Below are 23,051 nucleotides of genomic sequence, written 5' to 3'. Positions count from 1 at the left end.
TTAATTTTCAAAAAAATACCCACTTAATTGACTACTTTCTCATATCTACATATCATAAAAGTAGGGGTGTTTTTTTTTTACATTTGATTCGGTTCGATTCCCAGACGAGGCAAGTAATTTTTAAAAAATCTTTGAATGCCAAATTACTAACTTTAAAAATAACATAAAGTCTTCTTTTAGTAAAATACTCTAGCTACGATATTTAAGGTACTTTCCCTTCATGTCCCATAACTTTGGGACACTCTGTATAAGTCAAGTCTTAACCGCCGCCATCCGAGATTTTTACACCAAATGCTTGGACGAAAACCTAATGACGTGAAACTCGCCTCGGCCCTTGTAATTGTCTATAATCGTTGCCACGTCGGAAATTATTTATTAAACGTTAAATTTAAGGATGACAGTATGTTACCTCTGGGAAGGGCTCGTTGGGCAGCAGGTTCGTGACGCGCACGTAACCGACTTCGAGCTGATGCTCCACAGAGTCATCTGACCGCGATGTCTTCGTGTACCTGGTGATTCATCAATGTAAATTAGTTTATGTAGAAAAATATGTTATATCCAACATTCTTAGTCACTTAAATTGCTTCAATTATGGCTCGTAATAATAATAAAACCAAACACCTTTTTACAATAAAACGCATTTTTGTTAGTCACACTGATTTCTTATTTAAACTTATTAAAAATTACCTATTATTTAGTTTTGCTAGTCTTGAAATAATTAAATAAAACGCGTTTTAAAGGATTAAAACGCGTGTAATTGTAACTGTGTTTTAACATTACTTTTGCGTAAAAGTTAAATTTTTTTATTATTTCAGTTCCAGGATGTTCCTTTGAACAAGAGATCCTGGGAAGGGCACGAAATGTCGGGTTTCAAACCAAAATAATAAAAAAAATAACTCTTATGCTAAAACTAATGTAAAAACACAGTTACAATTACACGTGTTTTAATCATTTAAAAAGGGTTTTATATAAAAGAGTAACTATTGCTAGGTCTATCCCGTTCGAACAACATGGTTTTATGAAGGATCGTTCCACCGTGACTAACTTGGCGGTATTCACCGATTACGTATTAAAGTGCATGGTTGAGAGGTATCAGGTAGATGAATGAGATGAACGTTGTGACGGGTAGCGCCAGAAGCAACTTCGTGTCAATACCATCAGGTGTGCCACAAGGCTCTATCCTAGGCCCGCTTTTGTATAATGCCTACTTATTCGACATAGGAAGCTGCTTTACTCACAGCCAATATTTAATGTTTGCAGACGACAAAAAAATCTTCCTCAAAATACGTGACATTGATGACTGTTACAAGTTGCAAACAGACCTGAATGCTTTGTCTGAATATTATAGTAATAATAGGATTGTCGTTAACGTTAAAAAATGCCACTACATAACATTGACACGTAAAGTAAAATCAATACTTTTCGATTACAAGACAAACGGCGTATCAATATCTAAAGTGAGCTCCGTTAGAGACTTGGGAGTCAAAATGGATACTAAGCTTTCTATGAACGACCAGGTTAATATTGTAGCAGATAAAGCATATAAGCAGTTGGGATTCATCTAACACGTAACAAGTAATTTCAGCAACATACAGTCCATAAAAAGTCTGCACTTCAGTTATGTACGTAGTGCACTTGAGTATGCAAGTAACATCTGGTCACCTCATACACACAAAGGATTGAATCCATACTAAAGCAATTCCTAAAGTATAGAATTCTTAAATATAGAAAATGCTCTTAAGTACCTAGGTGTCTTGGCTGCTTACGACGTCACTTAGAAACCATTCTCTCTGATTGGTTTCAGTTAAAATGATGGATTGTTTGATTGAAATTGTAAATCATTTTTAATACGTCATAAATCTTATTAATATTACTAAATTCAATATTTTTGGAAGCCTTTCGTCATGATTTAAATCTCAAAATTATTTATTCCTTGATTCTTTAATGCTGTCATTTTACCAGTGGGACGCACCTTTGCACAGGATTCCGGTCAGATTATGGGTACCACAGCGGCGCCCATTTGTGCCGTGAACCAGAAATTACTGGGCAAATGTGACATGACATCATAATATGTCTCAAGGTGATGAGCGCAGTTGTAGGGCCGCTCAGAATTTTTTGGGTTTTTCAAGAATCCCGCGCGGCACTGCATTGTAATGGGCAGGGCGTATGATTACCATCAGCCGAACATCCTGCGCGTCTCGTCCCTTATAATCATAATAATAAAATCGTGTGTAACGCGGCAGCAATAGATGCGGTACGACGGGTGGACTGACAGGAAGTTGGTGAGCAGCAGGTCGGCGATGCCGAGCTGGCCGTCGGCGTCCGTGAGCCGCCAGCGCGCCGACTTGAAGCAGATCTCGTTGTAGCGGTGCGGCCGCGCGGCCGGCGCGCGCGGGCCGGCCGCCGCGTCGGGCCCGCCCCCGCGCCACGCGCTCACCATGGCGTCCAGCTCCGAGCCCAGCGACCACGCCGCCTCCTTGCACTCGTTCACCTGCCACCAACCACCGCTCACTGCTCGCTTCATACTACAATTATCTTTATCTTATATAAATTATCTTGCTCCAAACTAGACACGTTCTTTTAACTGAGGGTTTTTTTTCCATAGCCGCCACGCTTGGCGGGCGGGTTGGCGATCGCAGTAAATGTTGGTGCTTCTCGGAAGGATGCTGCTTCCCATCCTCCATTCTATGTATCCCTTAGTCGCCTCTTACACCGGCGGGAGGAGACGGGGTGGTGCTATTCCACACGCACAAGATGAACCGACGGTGATCGACGGAATACGTTGGACGAGGGCAGAGCAGAACAGGTCATTGTGGAGATCTTTAGAGGAGGCCTTTGTCCAGCAGTGGACGTCTTCCGGCTGATGATGTTAATGAAACTAAACACAGCCTTTACTATGGGTGCCATTGCAGCGATATATCTAATACATATACAAATTCAAATAATACATATTCAAACATTCATAATTACATCAAAATCAAACCGGGACCCTAGCCCGAGACCTTTAGTTTAGTAGTCAGGTTCACTGACCATTTGGCTAAAAAGTGGTCGACATTCGTAAATTTGGAATTCAATAGAAACGAATTAGAGTGCGATTAAAATCTATACCCAGAGGCATAGGTCTCTGATTGGGGTATAAAATATATCCCGAATGATATTGTAATTGTTTGTTTTTAGTTGTAGAAATAAAATTTGTTTGTTCTTGTACCAAAATAGTGAAATATGTAAGCTTACTTGATCATCGAGACTCTTCAGCTCCGCTAATGCGACGGGATCATTACCCGTGATAGATCTATTCTTCAGATAATATTCCTTTTCCAAGCGGCGCAACCTCGCAAGCGATTCTCTAACCTTTAAAAATAAAGAAATTTTAAATGTAATCAAATCAAATATCACATTTTTGTTAAGTTATTCTTCAGGAAGGTTAAGCTTTAATGAGGGAAAGCGATAAAAAACTCTTTGTCACTCAAAAGTCACTTCACCATTTTACAAATAGTCCAGAGAGTGGGACGGAACGGAACAACCAAACCTGCAACGGAATCTCAACTTCATAATTAAGGTAATTATGACTTCACAAAAACAAAGTCCTGGAATGTAGAAAGTACAGAGATAATAACTATCTATAATTGGACGTAATTCCAGAAAAACGTTCCAACCCACAACCATGTCGAAATTGAGTTAAGAACACAAAACTGGTCACGTCATTCATATTAACGTACCAACAAAAATGGCAGCCCTACTGTCACTCTTTAAGTGACACCATGGCTTAGTAGCCCAACCCACATGTATGGAATACACTAATATTCATTAAACTTTAAACACTAATTCCATAAAATGTTTATTGTGGCTTGGAACGCTTTTCAGGTACTACGTCCTATATATACTTATTTTTATCACATATTTTGTCCGTTGTCAGTTCATATTATAGTGTTGCGTGTAAGAAAATTTATTGAGGACGGGAACCATAACATTTATAATTACAAAAAAATACAAAATCATTTATTTCACACTTTTCATGTTCAAATTAACATTTTATACTGACACTCACTAGGCGTTGCCTGTCTCGTGGGGGAAATAGTAGAATTAACAAAAAATAAAGATATACAAGCGGCTAGTGACAACAAGCTGATTACTAAAATTTAACTAATCATATAAAGAAATAAACTTAAAGTAATAACTATACAAGTAATAATTGTATGTATATGTAGGTGAAAGTGTGTGTATTGTGTTTATGTGTATGTATGTATTTTTTTGAAGTGTACCTTAAGAAGATTTTCAATTTCCGTATAGGATAGTTGTATTAAATATTTTGATAGAAGCTCTTTAGCCTTGAAGATGGAGTGTTCTTTAAATTTACATAGCTGGACCAGTTTATTATAAATCCGGGGGTACAAAAAGGTTGGATAGCGACTTGCAAATGCAGTTTTGACAATAGTAACAGGCAATTTACAAAACTCGGTTTTTAAGCAATGTAATGTACTCTTTTGAGTTCAGAGCTGTTTTGTGGACATGCATCGCCACTCTTATCAGGTAAAGCTTTCGAACGCTGAGTACCTGAGCGTCGCTGTACAAATAATTCGTTGGGTATCTAATCGGTTTCCTCAAAGCAATTTTTAACACAGCTCTTTGCGCTCTTTCCAATTTTATGAGGTTGGTGGAATTTGTACCTTCCCAGGCTAGAATGCAGTAATTTATGATTGATTGTCCGAGGGCTAAATAGATGCTTTTTAATAATGAAAGCTCGGCGGACTCTCGAAGCAATTTAATGGTGTATACCAATTTTCGTAAGCGACTTGTGACAGCAGCAACGTGATCTCTGAAGCTTAATGTTTCGTCTACGACTATTCCAAGATATCTCATTGCGTTAGCTCTTTTAATGTGGTCACAAGTGCATTTTTGAGCTGGACGTCTTGTACAGCTTGTACTGTGAATTTTAAAATTCTGCTGTTGGCTTGGTGATGAAGCAGAAGTCTTATAAAAGCATTGAAATCTGGTTTTAGAAGAATTTAAAGTTAGAATATTTTGTTTCAGCCAGTATGATACCAGTGACATACCTTGCTCGACATAGTCGTAAACGGTATCCCAAGAGAGTCCGTGGAAAACAATAGCTGTGTCATCAGTGTAACACAGGATCTCAGCATTTTGTATTGGGATAAACATTATGTCATTAATATATAATAAAAACCGGGTAGGACCTAAAATGCTGCCTTGTGGTACGCCGAAGGATATTGGTCTCAGGTCACTGAGCTTATCACCAAATTTAACACTTCTATCCGTCAAATAGCTGCTAAACCAATCCAGTATAATTCCTCGGAACCCGTATGCTTCGAGTTTTCGCAGTAGGATGAGAATTGAAACTGTGTCAAAGGCTTTCGATAAATTTAGAAAAACTCCGACACAGGCCCTTCCTTCGTCTAAATGGGCGGCAACAACTTCTGTGAGAAGAGTCACTGCATCTTCTGTTGACTTGCCCCTTCTAAATCCAAACTGCCGATTCGCTATAAGGGAGTTAGATTCAAGGTAAGCGATTATTATATATTAAAGCAGAAATGAATCACCGTACAAAGGTTTAAAAAACGCTCGCCTTTGGACGCAAGTCTCAACAAGGCGCCTAAGCTGACATCGCAATGGTGTCAGGCGCGCATGCCTTGCGCTTGTCGCGTTGGAGGAGAGGAGTGGTGTCTCTTTGTAATTAATTGTATTGTGTGCGATCTTTTACTTCGTACTATCTTCGGATCTTTCAGTATTTACGTCGAGAAAGTTAAAACATTCGTTGTTGTTTTCAAAGAGAACGCATAAAATACAAAGTAGCTGTATTCATTTGCGTATGCATAAGCATTTAAATCTAGAACGAGTCGTATTAGGCGATAGTATATTTAGGGAGTAATTTATAATAACTAACGAAGAATAAAGACTTTTTCAAATGTTAAAGATTATTTCAATAATTAATTTTGTTTGTAAACGAGTCAATTCATTCGATTATTGAAACCATGTGTCATTATATGTCATGTATCGTCACCTGTGTCTGCAGCTTGTGCACCAGGTGCCGCGGGTCGGTGTCGCGGTGCAGCTGCAGCTGGAACCGCATGCGTGCGCGTCGCTCCAGCGCTCGTCTCCGCTCCGGCTCCACGTGTCATTATATGTCATGTATCGTCACCTGTGTCTGCAGCTTGTGCACCAGGTGCCGCGGGTCGGTGTCGCGGTGCAGCTGCAGCTGGAACCGCATGCGTGCGCGTCGCTCCAGCGCTCGTCTCCGCTCCGGCTCCACGTGTTATTATATGTCATGTATCGTCACCTGTGTCTGCAGCTTGTGCACCAGGTGCCGCGGGTCGGTGTCGCGGTGCAGCTGCAGCTGGAACCGCATGCGTGCGCGTCGCTCCAGCGCTCGTCTCCGCTCCGGCTCCACGTGTTATTATATGTCATGTATCGTCACCTGTGTCTGCAGCTTGTGCACCAGGTGCCGCGGGTCGGTGTCGCGGTGCAGCTGCAGCTGGAACCGCATGCGTGCGCGTCGCTCCAGCGCTCGTCTCCGCTCCGGCTCCACGTGTTATTATATGTCATGTATCGTCACCTGTGTCTGCAGCTTGTGCACCAGGTGCCGCGGGTCGGTGTCGCGGTGCAGCTGCAGCTGGAACCGCATGCGTGCGCGTCGCTCCAGCGCTCGTCTCCGCTCCGGCTCCACGTGTCATTATATGTCATGTATCGTCACCTGTGTCTTCAGCTTGTGCACCAGGTGCCGCGGGTCGGTGTCGCGGTGCAGCTGCAGCTGGAACCGCATGCGTGCGCGTCGCTCCAGCGCTCGTCTCCGCTCCGGCTCCACGTGTTATTATATGTCATGTATCGTCACCTGTGTCTGCAGCTTGTGCACCAGGTGCCGCGGGTCGGTGTCGCGGTGCAGCTGCAGCTGGAACCGCATGCGTGCGCGTCGCTCCAGCGCTCGTCTCCGCTCCGGCTCCACGTGTTATTATATGTCATGTATCGTCACCTGTGTCTCCAGCTTGTGCACCAGGTGCCGCGGGTCGGTGTCGCGGTGCAGCTGCAGCTGGAACCGCATGCGTGCGCGTCGCTCCAGCGCTCGTCTCCGCTCCGGCTCCACGTGTTATTATATGTCATGTATCGTCACCTGTGTCTGCAGCTTGTGCACCAGGTGCCGCGGGTCGGTGTCGCGGTGCAGCTGCAGCTGGAACCGCATGCGTGCGCGTCGCTCCAGCGCTCGTCTCCGCTCCGGCTCCACGTGCAACACGACGTTATTGATCACGTCCAGCAACATCGCGTACTGCACAAGCACACGTTGTTATTGTGTTGGAACAAGAATTATAAATAATAAAAATCCAGAATAACATGTTTTCATTGTTGAATGAACCATCAAATTTGGTCTCTTTACCGTTGTTACGTATGCCTTCCGGGGGTAATAACGGGGGTCACAACAACCAATCAACAGCGGAAAACAGCGGTTTTCGGCTCATTCAATTCAGTCTCATGTCAGAATTTGGCGAGTCAACATCTCCTGGGGATGCCTAGTGTAGAGGCGAAACACATATTGAATTGATTAACGGCAAATATTGGCGAAATTTACACTGAAGGTGACTCAAAACAATTTGGATAATTATGGAATTCCGCAAAAAAAACTAATTCAATAAATTTTCGCATTATTGTTGACAAATAAGATTGATCAAGTAAGATAATGTAAAGGTAATGTAGTAATGACCTGGAGCGAGTTGGTGCACACGTCAAGATCGTGGTGCATCAGTGTGAAAGAGTCGTAGGGCTCGGGGGCGGAGGCCCAACCCGCACCAGCGCCGCCACCGTCCTCGCTCTCCTGCGACACGTAGTGGAACTCGCACGCACAACGCGATACTATCCGTTGCAGCTGAAATAAATAATGAATATTATTTAATGTAAGCTTATTAAAAATAAATAAATCGTAAACTAGCGAACGTTTTGTTAAAAGACGTTTATGTGGTAAAGGTTACTATAACATAAATTACATTTTATTAATGATACAAATTAGGAATGGAGCGATCCCCGTCATTTAAAGTATAAATTTGATTCGAACGAAATTTTCTAAAACCAAGAAAAAGAAGAAGCCCGTTGAGTTTCTTTCGCCGGATCTTCCCTGGTTGGATGTGATATTTTAGACGTTTAGTAAGCGATTTTACGAATACTTTTCATACTAATTAGAGGCCCACCTGCGCCAGGCCGGTGTCCGAAGGGCCCACGGTGCAGCCGATGACCCCGCCGGCCGAGTGCCCGCTGCCCACGAGGCGCGGCACGTCGGGCAGCGTGCTGATCTCGGCGCCGCTCCAGCGCTCCTCTATCTCCTCCACCGACACCCACTGGATGTTCTCTACGACATACACTATATGATTACCATGGCGATGTATACACTTTTACAACATGATCCCAGAAAATGAATTGAAAATTGAAATTAATTTCGTTACACAATAAATGTGTTACGAAATTTAAGAGAATTGTTAAAAAACGTATGTGAGGTAAAGGTTATTATAACATAAATTCTATTTAATTAAAAATGTTTATTGTACGATATTACCTTGTAATACACTTTTTTTAAATTCCGCTGAATTTCTTGCGCCCGTTTTTCTCAGGTCTGACGTACACGAATTCGAATGAGTGGTAATTTTTGACGTTTCAATAAGTGATTTTAAATCCTATTTATTTGAATAGAAATATTTGAATTTGAATTTAATAATTGAATTCAAAAAAATGATATTAAGAGATACGGATTAAAAAATCTTGCGTTCTCAAATTTCAAATCTTCAAATTTATACATAGAGCTGTTTTTCACTTGCTATTTATCACATTGGCACGCCTAGAGTTACTTGCACCTTTAAATTTAATTTGAAAATATTGTTACCTAGGTAACAGTGAAAATATTTAGAAAATGAAAAACAGCTTAATGTAGAAAATAGCCAATACTTTTATTGTTTTTCGAAGTAATCTCCGTTCCTCTCTACACATCGTCGCATTCGATGAAACCACTGAGAACAGCAGTATGCCCATTCTTCCTTATTGGTCTATTCTATGGCATTTTCGTACGCTTTCACCGCATCTTCAGGGCTCGTAAAGCTAATACCTCGAATTTTATCTTTAGTTCTTGGGAGTTAATAAAAGACACAGGGCGCCAGGTCAGGACTGTATGGCAGATGACTCATTATCTCGACACCTGCCATAGTCAAATATTCAACAGTCCGTTTTGCGGAGTGCGCTGAAGCATTGTCGTGGTGAAGGAGGACAGCTGCGCCCTCGAAGCATCCTGCTTCAGCTGTCGAATTTTTTCCAAGACAACAGGCAAACAGCGATTGACATACCAGTCTGCTGTAACTGTCCTTCCATCTTCTAGCACAACTGTCGCGAGATGACCTTTAGGACCAAAGAATGAGGCAATTATCTTTTTCCTTTGACTTCTTCCTTTCTTTACCTTAGTTGGCGATCCTTGAAAGGAAACACCCACTGAGCTGATTGTCTTTTGTTTTCGGATTCGTAGCAATATATTCAGCTTTTATCACCTGTGACGATGAACTACAGCATTTGAGTCACCGCCGTTGAACATATCTAACATTTGGCGACACCAGTCCATGCGAAGGTGTTTCTTAAAGTATGGAGGATCTATCTGATACAAAGCTTCCTCACGCCTAAATGTTCGTGTAATATTTTTTGAACTTGACTCATACCAATGCCTAGGCTTGCCCGTATCTGCTGATAGGTCTCTCTCTTACCTTCCTCTATCATGCGTCGCACAGCACAGATGTTATCTCCAGTAGTCGCTGTTAAAGGACGTCCGTCACGCGGATCATCATTGAGATTGCTACGTCCACGCTTACACTCGTTAAACCAATTTTAAATAGTGGCACAAGATGGGGCTTCATTAAGAAATGCTAATCGCAGTCTATCATAGCTCAACTAAATACTTTTTGATATTAACGTATATGGCTATAAAACCATAATTTATTTACTTATTGTTTTAGATTGTAAATATAATTTTTGGGAAGATGGTTAAAGATACATATCAATAGTTATGTACAGAGTGGCATTATTAGATGAGTTGGATCTCATTAAATCATTTTTTTTAAATCCCCTACAAAATGATTTTAGAGATACGATTTGAAGTCGAATGTAGTCTCTTCTTAGCACTCTTCCTCTTGGCTTGTGAGCAATTAATTTGTTCGTAAATGTGTCAAATGTTTTTAATTATTAGTTTACATTTTTTTACTCACTCGTGTAAGGCATTGAGTATTAGACGTTTTAGTATTTTTGTTGAATTACTTTCACGTTATATGAAAACTAAAATAATTTGTAAAACGATGAATCTATAATTAAAAAGAAAGGCATTGAATTTGTTGCCTTTCCTAATCATTAAGCTTTTAACATTCACAAGTGTCAATTTCTTGAAAAAGATTAATCAAGTGATTTTGATTTGATTTGATAGTGTGACCTTCTTCAGAGGAAAAGTAACTCGTGGTCGTAGTGCCCTAGAGCATTTCATACGGGTTAATGTTACTTCTCTTCCTATTTGAAAGTGAGTATGCTTGTTATAACAGTGAGCTACCGTCCAGTTGGTCCCGGTCGGCCGCGCTGACGGTCGCGTAGTACTGCATGGCGGACAGTGCGCCGCTCCAGGAGGTGGCGGCGGGCGAGCGCCGCACCCGCTGCCGCACCTCCGCGCGTGCGGCACACAGGATCACGTACCCGCGCGTCTCGCACCCCTTCAGCACCACTTGCGAGTTCACCAGCTCCACTAGATACAAACATTAATACACTATAATTGCAGGGGTCTAGGCTCCGAATATGATTGTTCCATTTGGTGTCGAGACCCTTGGTCCTAGCGCTATAAGGCTTTTTAAGGAAATAGCTAAAAGCTTAGTCGACATCACAGAAGACCGAAGAGCTGGCAACTACCTCAGACAAAGAATTATTAGTCTAGCTATTCAAAGGGGGAACGCTGCCGGTATCTTCGGAACGTCGTATCAGTCGTCGTCGAGCACGTGTCGCTGGTGGGGCGCGTCCCCCTCGGCGCCCGCCAGCTCGTCGCTGAACACGACGGGCGCCTCGCCCCCCGCCTCGCCCGCCTCCGCCACCAGCGCGGCCAGGACGTGTTTATTGTGTGGATACCGAGTCGTACCGAGACAGGCGGTGTGCGCGTCGTCGTCGTCGAGCACGTGTCGCTGGTGGGGCGCGTCCCCCTCGGCGCCCGCCAGCTCGTCGCTGAACACGACGGGCGCCTCGCCCCCCGCCTCGCCCGCCTCCGCCACCAGCGCGGCCAGGACGTGTTTATTGTGTGGATACCGAGTCGTACCGAGACAGGCGGTGTGCGCGTCGTCGTCGTCGAGCACGTGTCGCTGGTGGGGCGCGTCCCCCTCGGCGCCCGCCAGCTCGTCGCTGAACACGACGGGCGCCTCGCCCCCCGCCTCGCCCGCCTCCGCCACCAGCGCGGCCAGGACGTGTTTATTGTGTGGATACCGAGTCGTACCGAGACAGGCGGTGTGCGCGTCGTCGTCGTCGAGCACGTGTCGCTGGTGGGGCGCGTCCCCCTCGGCGCCCGCCAGCTCGTCGCTGAACACGACGGGCGCCTCGCCCCCCGCCTCGCCCGCCTCCGCCACCAGCGCGGCCAGGACGTGTTTATTGTGTGGATACCGAGTCGTACCGAGACAGGCGGTGTGCGCGTCGTCGTCGTCGAGCACGTGTCGCTGGTGGGGCGCGTCCCCCTCGGCGCCCGCCAGCTCGTCGCTGAACACGACGGGCGCCTCGCCCCCCGCCTCGCCCGCCTCCGCCACCAGCGCGGCCAGGACGTGTTTATTGTGTGGATACCGAGTCGTACCGAGACAGGCGGTGTGCGCGTCGTCGTCGTCGAGCACGTGTCGCTGGTGGGGCGCGTCCCCCTCGGCGCCCGCCAGCTCGTCGCTGAACACGACGGGCGCCTCGCCCCCCGCCTCGCCCGCCTCCGCCACCAGCGCGGCCAGGACGTGTTTATTGTGTGGATACCGAGTCGTACCGAGACAGGCGGTGTGCGCGTCGTCGTCGTCGAGCACGTGTCGCTGGTGGGGCGCGTCCCCCTCGGCGCCCGCCAGCTCGTCGCTGAACACGACGGGCGCCTCGCCCCCCGCCTCGCCCGCCTCCGCCACCAGCGCGGCCAGGACGTGTTTATTGTGTGGATACCGAGTCGTACCGAGACAGGCGGTGTGCGCGTCGTCGTCGTCGAGCACGTGTCGCTGGTGGGGCGCGTCCCCCTCGGCGCCCGCCAGCTCGTCGCTGAACACGACGGGCGCCTCGCCCCCCGCCTCGCCCGCCTCCGCCACCAGCGCGGCCAGGACGTGTTTATTGTGTGGATACCGAGTCGTACCGAGACAGGCGGTGTGCGCGTCGTCGTCGTCGAGCACGTGTCGCTGGTGGGGCGCGTCCCCCTCGGCGCCCGCCAGCTCGTCGCTGAACACGACGGGCGCCTCGCCCCCCGCCTCGCCCGCCTCCGCCACCAGCGCGGCCAGGACGTGTTTATTGTGTGGATACCGAGTCGTACCGAGACAGGCGGTGTGCGCGTCGTCGTCGTCGAGCACGTGTCGCTGGTGGGGCGCGTCCCCCTCGGCGCCCGCCAGCTCGTCGCTGAACACGACGGGCGCCTCGCCCCCCGCCTCGCCCGCCTCCGCCACCAGCGCGGCCAGGACGTGTTTATTGTGTGGATACCGAGTCGTACCGAGACAGGCGGTGTGCGCGTCGTCGTCGTCGAGCACGTGTCGCTGGTGGGGCGCGTCCCCCTCGGCGCCCGCCAGCTCGTCGCTGAACACGACGGGCGCCTCGCCCCCCGCCTCGCCCGCCTCCGCCACCAGCGCGGCAAGCATCCCCTCTGCGCAGGCACCGCCACCCCCTCCACTACCAGTCTGTAACATGTTGCATATTATAATATGTTATTAACTCTGTTTTTATTTCAGTTTCCATGTTCAGACTGTATGAGGTGTTCGAGGGCCATCATCATCAGCCGGAAGACATCCACTACTGGACAAAGGTTTCATCCAAAGATTTCCACGACGATCAGTCCAACGTATTGCGGCGATCTTGACTAGTTCGTCGGTCCATATTCGGCCTACCATCACTGCTTTTTCCGGTTCGTTGTCGCCGTTCAAGGACTTTACTGCCCCAACGACCACCTGTCCGTCGAACTATGTGCCCTGCCCACTGCCACTTCAGTTTGAGGGATAAAATTTCTTAATTTTGCCGTTGTTGCATGTCACTTTGTACCGATTCATACCAAAATTCAATTCTTTAAGACTTAAGCTTCGGTCCGCCAAACAAAACGGACAGGTTTATAAACTCCAAGTCCAATCCAGAATTTTATTATTAAACTCAAATAAATTTTATTCATGTTGAGTTAGTAGATACAAAGCATAATAATGTTAAAATGTTTACCTACACAAATACATTTAATCCTCTATTAAAGATTTCTGAAACAGTTAGCTTACTGCTAGCATTAAAATTAAAAGCCAGTCCTAGTAACAGTTATATCATCCAAACGAGTGTTGTAATGAAATTTAGTACAACATTACAACACTCGTTTGAGTGATGTAATGGTTACTAGGACTGGCTGTTTTAATGTTAGCAGTATACTAACTGTTTCAGAATCTTTTAGAGGATTCATATTCTGGGTGTAGATAAAGTCTTGTATGCAACTGTTGATAATTAGGTATTAAAACACTCATGTGATATGATAAACCCACATTCGTGTTTTAATACCTGTACGGTCAACAGCATGTCGACTGTACATCACGTTTCGCGTGTCAGCGTTTACGTCGCCTCGCGTTATTTCCTAAGTAATATTGTAACCAGTTCGCGACAAGCCGCCGATCGATTCGCGTGCTCATTACCATACCAACATTTTACCATTTTACCATATAGCATAAGTTAAGGTTTCAATATACCATTTGAGCCTAACTTGTGTTTTACTCTGTACGGAACCAAACCACCGTACATTGTGGTCCTTCGAGCCGTTTGTTAACCAGTGACCAGCTTCGGCCTTTTGTTAACCAGTGACAAATTTTTTTTTTTAACCATTCCAAGGACATTGTGGTCCTTCGGCCTTTTGTTAACCAGTGACAAATTTTTTTTTTTTAACCATTCCAAGGACATTGTGGTCCTTCGGCCTTTTGTTAACCAGTGACAAATTTTTTTTTTTTAACCATTCCAAGGACATTGTGGTCCTTCGGCCTTTTGTTAACCAGTGACCAGAATTTTTTTTAACCATTCCAAGGACATTGTGGTCCTTCGGCCTTTTGTTAACCAGTGACCAGAATTTTTTTAACCATTTCGAGGACACAAAAACATTGTGATCCATCGTTCTATTAACCAGTACCATTAGTTAACCATTTTAACCAAAATTCGTCGCGTGTGTAGTGAACCAAATTAGTGTTGACCAAAGTGCTTGTGTGTGGAGTGTAACCAGTTCACCAGATCGGCGATACTACCAGCGACTACCAACGGGGAGACTGCTGAGGACACACCAGGTCACCACGTACCAGTCTTCAAGTAAGATCTTTCCTTTTTATCACTCACCACTCTTTACCACTCTCTTTTGACCCGTAACCATGGAGGCTCTATTAACCACCCAAAACCAGATTATGTCCGCGATTAACACGCAGTGTGTTAATTTCAAGAAGGACGGGCCAGAACGAAAGACACCCGCCTATATTGAAAAACGTCTCAACGCTTTAGACTCGTACTGGAGTGAATTCCAGACCAACCATACTAGGCTTTGTGCTGAGTTTGAAGACCCTAACCATCGCTACTTCGCGGAAAACCATTACCAGCGGACGAAAGATTTTTACCAGGAAGTTAGGAATATGATTTCTAATTACGTAACCAGCGATCCCAGCAAACCATTACTGAGACCTGCTACACCATTATCGCAGGGCTCAGATAGGCGCGATATTTTCTCTCCCGCTCAGGAGGGTCCCTCTTTTAGCTTCCCTGCACCAAAGCTATCGAACCAGGGCAACTCCAGTAGGGTCGAAGAAATGCTGCGAAAGCAGAAGAGCAACTTCAAGGCGCTATCCCGTACCATAGAGGCTGTCGACCTTGAAAGCTGCTCCGACCGCTGGGAGTTCGAAGATATTTTACGAACTATCCAATCAAGATGGTCGGTCATCGATTCTCTTCACTGGGACATCGACAGCGAAGGGCTGCTCGACAACGAAGAGTATGAGACAGCATTCGCTGAGATGGAGAAGAAATACAACACCATGAAGAAGGCAGTGAACAGACAGATGTGGTCGTCATCTTACAGGGAACGTTCAACCCCACAAATGGACATTCCCACCTTCAGCGGAAACTACCAAGATTGGATATGTTTTAAAGATTTATTCTCCGAAACAATTCACCATAATAAATCTTTACCAAATGCGCAGAAAATGCAATTCTTGAAAAGTAAGCTCCGTGGCGAGGCTGAAAAATTAGTTCACCATTTACGCATCAATTCTGAAAACTACGAAGTATGCTGGGACATATTAAACCAACGTTACCATAATACTAGGTTAATATTTAATTCTCACATACAATTGTTACTAACCATGCCTACGATTCAACATCAATCTGCAGCGGTCATCAAAAGGTTACATGACACCACCAACGAGTGTCTTAACTCTATAAAAGCAATGGGCATCGACATTTCCAACTGGGACCCATTGATCGTCTATATTTTGTGCCAAAAGTTAGATACTGAAACCCATAATGATTACATTGTGTCGCTTAAGAATCCAAAAGAATTGCCTACTTTGTTAGATTTTTTGAAATTTTTAGAAATTAAATTTACTTCGTTAGAAAGCTCTCGTCGTAAGCAGGACTTCAACAAATCAAATTCATCCCAGGTACACCAAAACCAATACCAAAAACCATGGGCTGAAAAGCATACCAATAACCATTTACATAATTTTATGAACAGAAATTTTAAACCAAGACCAGCTGTAATAAACCACGTCAATACGAAACCAGTACATATTGCGCCACAACGGAAATGCATACTCTGTAAAACGTGTTGCCATGAATTGTTTAAATGCAAACAATTTCTAGAATCCGCACCGCTGAATCGACTTAAGGTCATTGAATCCAACAAATTATGTAAAAACTGTTTAATTAACCATTATGACAAGGAATGTTCTTCGGAAAAAACTTGCCGTTTTTGTAACCAGCAGCATAATACTCTTCTGCATAATGCTCTTGTCACTTTTGCACCATCTACTTCTAGAAATACCGAGATCGAAAATTCTCCTAGAAAATCCAATATATGCGTTACCAATGCCCCACAAGAAACCATGCCCAAATTATTAGCAACAGCTAAAGTTAATATTATGTCTATGGATGGCTGTCACCATACCATGCGAGCCCTCATAGACCCGTGCGCGGAGTCATCTCTCATTACAGAGAATGCCGCTCAACTTTTAGGCCTACCCAGGATTAAGCGCCACTGTGTGGTGGTCGGAGTAGGCGCAAAAGCCAACAATAGTAAGGGAGTCGCACAGCTTTCAGTGTCATCTCTTCATAATAATTTCACATTTAAAACGGAAGCCTATGTGATGAAGCATGTCGTCGGGAATTTACCACACGAAACATTAGAAAAACCAGCTTGGCCGTATTTACAAAATTTACCACTCGCAGATCCAGAGTTTTATAAAAGTAGACCAATAGATTTAATTTTAAGCGTTGAAGTTTACGAATTAATTATTTTACCAGGTTTAATTCGTAATGGCACATCACTACCAATCGCGCAAAATACCAAGCTCGGTTGGATTCTTAGTGGTACCATAAAACCAAACCAAACATATTGCAACGTCGTCATGGTCGACTTGCAGGATATACAGCGGTTCTGGGAGATTGAAGATATCTCAGACAACTCTGTAAATATTACGGATGAAGATAACCATTGCCTTCATCATTATCAACAGCATACTACGCGCAAACCAGACGGACGTTATGTTGTACGGTTACCATTAAAACCAGAGATTACCGAAAAATTGGGTGAGTCTAAAACCAAAGCCGTAGCCCAATTTCGGCAATTAGAACGCAGATTTTGTAAAAATAAAATTATCGAACAGAACTACAAACAATTTATCCATGAATATATTAATTTAAACCATATGAAGAAATGTAATAGTAATCCGATACTTCAGTGCTATTTACCTCACCATTGTGTAATCAGAACGGATTCCACGACGACTGCCACGCGAGTTGTTTTTAATGCCTCAGCGAAAACTTCGACTGGACTTTCGTTGAATGACCTTATGTACTCTGGACCAAATTTACAAGAGGATTTGTTTACTCTCATATTAAAGTGGAGGCAGTACCAAATAGCCTTCACAGCCGATATAGAGAAGATGTTCAGATTTATAGATGTCCATGATGATGACCAGCCGCTCCAGAAGATCGTGTGGAGGGACTCTGAAAAGCAACCATTAGAAGAATACCAACTTACCACTGTCACATACGGCACCAAGGCCGCACCATTCCTAGCCATGATGACATTGAAACGTCTGGCTAAGGATGAAGGTCACCGTTACCCAGAAGCAGCAGAAGTTCTGGCTACCAGGCTCTACATGGATGACCTCCTCCATGGACATCATGACCTCCAGTCTGCAAAGAGGCTGATTTCCGACCTCATAAATCTCCTTAAGTTAGGTGGATTCAATCTAAGGAAGTGGTCGTCAAATCAACCAGATGTACTACCAGATAACCAGTTACCATGCGAAGACCAAGCATATGTTTTTAAATACCAGGAATCAACCAAGGCATTAGGACTTAAGTGGCATCCCGACGAAGATTATTTCACTTTTCAATTGAATTCCGAACCAGTCAGTAAACTCACCAAAAGAAGTTTACTCTCGAATATATCGAAGATATTTGATCCGCTTGGATGGCTTTCACCAGTTACCACCAAGTTGAAACTACTCTTCCAGGAAGTATGGCTCTTAAATCTTCTGTGGGACGACGAATTACCAGCTGACATCAACACAAAATGGAAAACCATAGAGGCTGACATCACGAAAATTAGCCATATTACCATACCAAGGTGGTTGCAGTCTTCTAAGAACGACACCATTGAATTACATGGGTTTTGTGATTCATCACAAAATGCCTACGCTTGTGTTGTATACTGCAGAGTCAACAATATTACCAGCAACCAGTCTTCTGTAGTATTAGTAGCTTCGAAGTCTCGTCTCGTACCTGTAAAGAAAAATGTATCGTTACCTAGATTAGAGTTATGTGCAGCGGTTCTACTTACCAAGGTCATGAAGATCACCTGTAAATGCCTATCAGATTACAACATCAAAATCTACGGTTGGTCTGATTCGACAGCTGTGTTAGGCTGGCTCAACGGCGACCCATGTAAATGGAAACCATTCGTCGCGAATAGGGTGAAGCAGGTCATTGACATTATACCATCGAGTAGCTGGCATTATGTGTCAACAAAGGACAACCCAGCTGACTGCGCAAGTAGAGGCATTACCACAGAACAGCTGATTAACCATTCCATGTGGTGGATAGGTCCCCACTGGCTAAGATCGTTTGAAGAGTCCAAATTAACCAATAAATTATATACAACCTGCGAAGAGCTTAAAAAACCATTATTAAATATAAATGTAAACACAATTAAATATCAAAACAAGGTTATAGATAGTATAATTAGCAGATACAGCGATTTTACGCGAGCTTCAAGAGTGCTTGCGTGGGTGTTACGTTTTACACCTAAGTCATTTAATACTAATAAAACAAACTACTTAACTATATTAGAAATAAGAAAAGCTAAAAACTTAATTATAAGGCATATACAACAAGTAGAATTTTTAGAAGATATACAATATATTAAAAACCATAACCAACCTAACCCTAAGAGTAAATTATTAAAATTGAAACCATTTATTGATAACCAGGGGCTCTTGAGGGTTGGGGGGCGATTGACCAACGCCAAAATAGAAGATAGTATGAAACATCCGTGTATTTTACCACATAACCATTTGCTTACTGACATGATTATTGACCACGCGCATAAGATGACCTTTCATGGGGGTCCCCGGTTAACCCTTGCTTGGCTGCGTCAAGAATATTGGATCCTGGGAGGAAACAATGCTGTAAAGAAGAGGCTACGGAGATGTGTGCTATGTAGAAGGCACGACCCCCTGAAACACGACCAGTTGATGGGAGACTTACCACCTGCAAGAATCAACAGGACCCGCCCCTTTTACCATTTGGGGGTTGATTTTACTGGTTTTGTTGACGTCAAGTCTGCGAAGGGTAGATCAGTGAGATGTACCAAAGGATATGTCGCCGTCTTCGTGTGTATGGCGACCAAGGCTGTACATTTGGAGTTGGTCTCTGATCTCACCGCCTCAGCATTTTTGGCAGCCCTCAGAAGACTTGCGGCCAGGAGAGGATCGCCCGGTCACATTTACAGTGACAACGGGACGAACTTTATAAAAGCAAATAGAGTTTTGCAAGAGGAGATTGTTAACTTGAAAACCATATTGAATGCCCAGTTTTATGCAGAAATAGCTGAAATGTCGATAGAATGGCACTTCAACGCACCATCTTGGCCAAGCGCAGGCGGTCTCTGGGAGGCTGCAGTGAAGAGCTTGAAATACCACCTGAAGCGAGTAATAGGAGAACAAAAACTCACCTACGAGGAGTTCTCTACTCTTCTAGCTCAGCTAGAAGGATGCCTTAACTCCAGACCTCTGTGCCCGCTGAGTGAAGACGTCGAAGACTTAGATTGTTTGACCCCTTCTCATTTTCTGTCCAGTGGACCAACATTGACCATTGTTGAGTCAGAACACGACTTACGAACCAGATGGCAGTTAGTGCAGAAGATTTACCAAGATGTGTGGAAGAGATGGAGAGCGGAGTACCTCACACAGTTGAACGCTAGGTCCAAGTGGCGACGTTCACAACCAAATTTAAATGTTGGCGGCATTGTAATTATACACGATGCTAACCTGCCACCGGGTAAATGGGCTCTCGGTCGAATCGTGCAGCTACATCCGGGGCAAGATGGGCTAGTTCGAGTAGTCTCTGTTAAAACCAAAAATGGCATTATGAAGCGACCAGTAGTCAAACTATCTCTTTTACCTATTAACCACTCCAACGACGAAGACAGTAACCAAATTCATGAAACCACTGACCATAACCAGCCGAAACACCAGTCGAACGACGATTTACCAAAACCAAAGCGACGAGCTAGAAGAGGAATTGTTAATTTATTTACCATGGCACTTATGTTGTTTACCTTTTTATTTTCACCAGCCACGTGTGCATACAACGCTATAAACTTCAACGACAGTCAAAGTTTATATTTAGATAAAATATCAACCATGCGACTAGTTCAGGGCGAATGGAAACTAGTTGTATACTACGATTTAAAACCATATTGGCAAGGCAGTAAATTGTTATCCAAATATATTGATCATATGGAATATATTTGCAAGGAATCGTCAGTCAGAAACCATTGTGAATCTATTTTAATACAATTACAGCACAGTTATACAGAGTTATCGCATTACAATAACATTCTGTCGACGCAGCAGTTCCCACGCGGGCACGCGCGGCGCAGGCGCGGCCTTATCAACGCTGTGGGTAATGTTGCACACGCGCTGTTCGGTGTACTCGATGACCAATTCGCTAAGCAGTATATTCAGGACATCGATTTAATTAGGGAAAACCAAAACCATCTTGCTGCTCTATGGAAAAACCAGACTTCCGTAATAGAAGCAGAATATAATGTATTGAAGAGGATGCAAGGCTCAATTGACAAACAATATAAAATATTTACTCATTACCTTAACCAGTTAAAGAACGCTACCAATGATGTCAAGAGTCAATTGAAAGACGTGGAAAACAATAATGAATTTTTATTATGCGCTATGGCAGCTAACAGCTTGGAGTCGAATTTGAAGAATGTGCAGGATGTTCTTTTAGATACTGTTTCGGAGGTGTACTTTGGGAAGTTCAACATACATCTTTTGAAACCCGACCAGCTTCTAGAAGAATTAAATATTATTTCCGGAAGATTGTCCAACGATTTAAGTTTACCAATAGAGAACACGCATACAGAATTAACCAAAATGTACCATTTACTCAAGGTCAGAGCGAAAATGCTAAATGACTATTTTATTTTTGAAATTAGAATACCATTAGTGAGTAGAGACCATTACCAAGTATATAAAATTTATCCTGTACCAAGACGGAACGGCAAAACCATGGTCACCCTAGTTCCAGTTTCGGATTACATTGCGATCAACTTACGAAGAGACTCATTTATGACCATATCACACTTAGAATTAAATAATTGTCTTCATTTAGATACTGAGACACAACTTTGTCCTTTGGAAAAACCAATTTCTCATATGAGTCATGATGACGTCATGTGCTCCAAGGACCAGGAGACGAAGCAGTGCAGAACCAAAACTGCCAAATGTCTAGATTGGTGGTCTCAGCTAAGCGAGGTCAATACATACTTTTTCTTTTGCTGCGACTCGTATCCAGTACGTATCATCTGTGGAGAGCAAATGTTTTCCAATCATCTTAATAATAGCGGCATTATTAGGTTGGGTCCAGATTGTGTTCTGAAAGGACAAGACATTACCATTTATGCTCGGAGGCTTCAGAACAATACATTAACCATACAGACGGATATACCAGCTATAGACATTCACCCCATCAACCACATCTTTAACCAGAATAAGACGTTCGTGTCGCTGATTTCGGAGCCAGCATCAGTGATGGGTGGTTACGATCAGGAGCTAGATGATATAGGCGCAAAAATAAAACAAATGAATTCAGAGAGTGGTCTAAAGGGTGGTATATCTTATCACGACGTTCACCACTACGTCGCGATATACGTGGTGGCGGGTGTGCTGGTGGCCGGGGCCGCCGCGTACGCCGTGCGGCGGTGGTGCCCGCGCCGCAGCCGACGCCAGGACTCCAGCGCGCCGCCCGCGCCGGCAGCCGCTGGCGCAGGGCCAGCCGCGTCGCACCCGCCGCGCCCTGAGCCGCGGGGTCTGACGAACGCAGCGTTTGTGTATAGTGTTAGTGACCAGTGTGTAAGTGTAGTTAACCACGGGCAATCTAGTGCTAGTAAAAATAGTGATAAGTGTAGTGATGAAGTGAAAGACCAATCCACTTCTCCTGTAGTGCATAGGCATAATTTTAGTGATTACTGTGGCTAGAGACATTAAGGTTACCATTAGATAATGCAAATTTGTTTATCACCTTGTCTCACGTCACTCGCTAACCATAACCATTTCTTTTTTGTACCATCTTCACCACCACTCTTTCTTCTCTCGCGGTGGCAGCATGTACGGTCAACAGCATGTCGACTGTACATCACGTTTCGCGTGTCAGCGTTTACGTCGCCTCGCGTTATTTCCTAAGTAATATTGTAACCAGTTCGCGACAAGCCGCCGATCGATTCGCGTGCTCATTACCATACCAACATTTTACCATTTTACCATATAGCATAAGTTAAGGTTTCAATATACCATTTGAGCCTAACTTGTGTTTTACTCTGTACGGAACCAAACCACCGTACAATACCCCTTATTACACAACAGTTGCATAAATAACTATCGGTTCCTGTATTCTTCATTTCGTTAACAATAATAACGTACCTGTGCAGTCGTGGGGGGAGGTGACACAACGTCACTTTCGCGTTGGTGTTTAGGTGACGTGGACGACTTGTCCTCTTCTTTCAACGCCTTCGTTGATAGATTCTTTTTCAGTTGCTGCAAAACAAATATTTCCATTTATCAAGGGTCCGTCATCTTTAACAATCCTGAATTTTATAATATATTTATCATAGAAAATTGATTCTAATTCAGTTTTCATAAAATTAGTTAAAACAAAATTCTGCATTCTGCAACTACAGAATTTTCTAGATAAATGCCAATAGCTATGATTCAGTTATAGGGAGCTCTACGGAACCTATCCGTATTTGGAGGTGGTCAATTACGTGACATATTGTTTGTCTGCGATGGACTCCTAATGAACGGAATTAAATTTGGACTACT

The 23,051-nt window shown here is 44.1% G+C and overlaps 1 protein-coding gene across 1 annotated transcript in view; it reads right to left on the bottom strand.

The window, feature by feature from the left end:
* The window catches only part of LOC126974932 (protein KIAA0100), a 40,716-nt gene that overhangs the window by 15,764 nt on the left and 1,901 nt on the right, over positions 1 to 23,051 (bottom strand). Inside the window, exons 2-10 of the mRNA XM_050822681.1 lie at positions 22,653 to 22,766; positions 12,707 to 12,890; positions 10,568 to 10,756; positions 8,190 to 8,347; positions 7,709 to 7,870; positions 7,124 to 7,276; positions 3,235 to 3,351; positions 2,274 to 2,491; positions 410 to 509 (exon numbers count right to left, since the gene is read on the bottom strand). Coding sequence (XP_050678638.1) covers positions 410 to 509; positions 2,274 to 2,491; positions 3,235 to 3,351; positions 7,124 to 7,276; positions 7,709 to 7,870; positions 8,190 to 8,347; positions 10,568 to 10,756; positions 12,707 to 12,851 — 1,242 coding nt within the window. The 5' untranslated portion in view covers positions 12,852 to 12,890; positions 22,653 to 22,766. The remainder of the gene's footprint in view (positions 1 to 409; positions 510 to 2,273; positions 2,492 to 3,234; positions 3,352 to 7,123; positions 7,277 to 7,708; positions 7,871 to 8,189; positions 8,348 to 10,567; positions 10,757 to 12,706; positions 12,891 to 22,652; positions 22,767 to 23,051) is intronic.

Source organism: Leptidea sinapis, chromosome 34 (genome assembly GCF_905404315.1).
Source record: "Leptidea sinapis chromosome 34, ilLepSina1.1, whole genome shotgun sequence".
NCBI classification, from domain to species: Eukaryota; Metazoa; Arthropoda; class Insecta; order Lepidoptera; family Pieridae; genus Leptidea; species Leptidea sinapis.
Note: the sequence above shows the minus strand (reverse complement) of the source record. Positions and strands in the feature narration are given on the sequence as shown.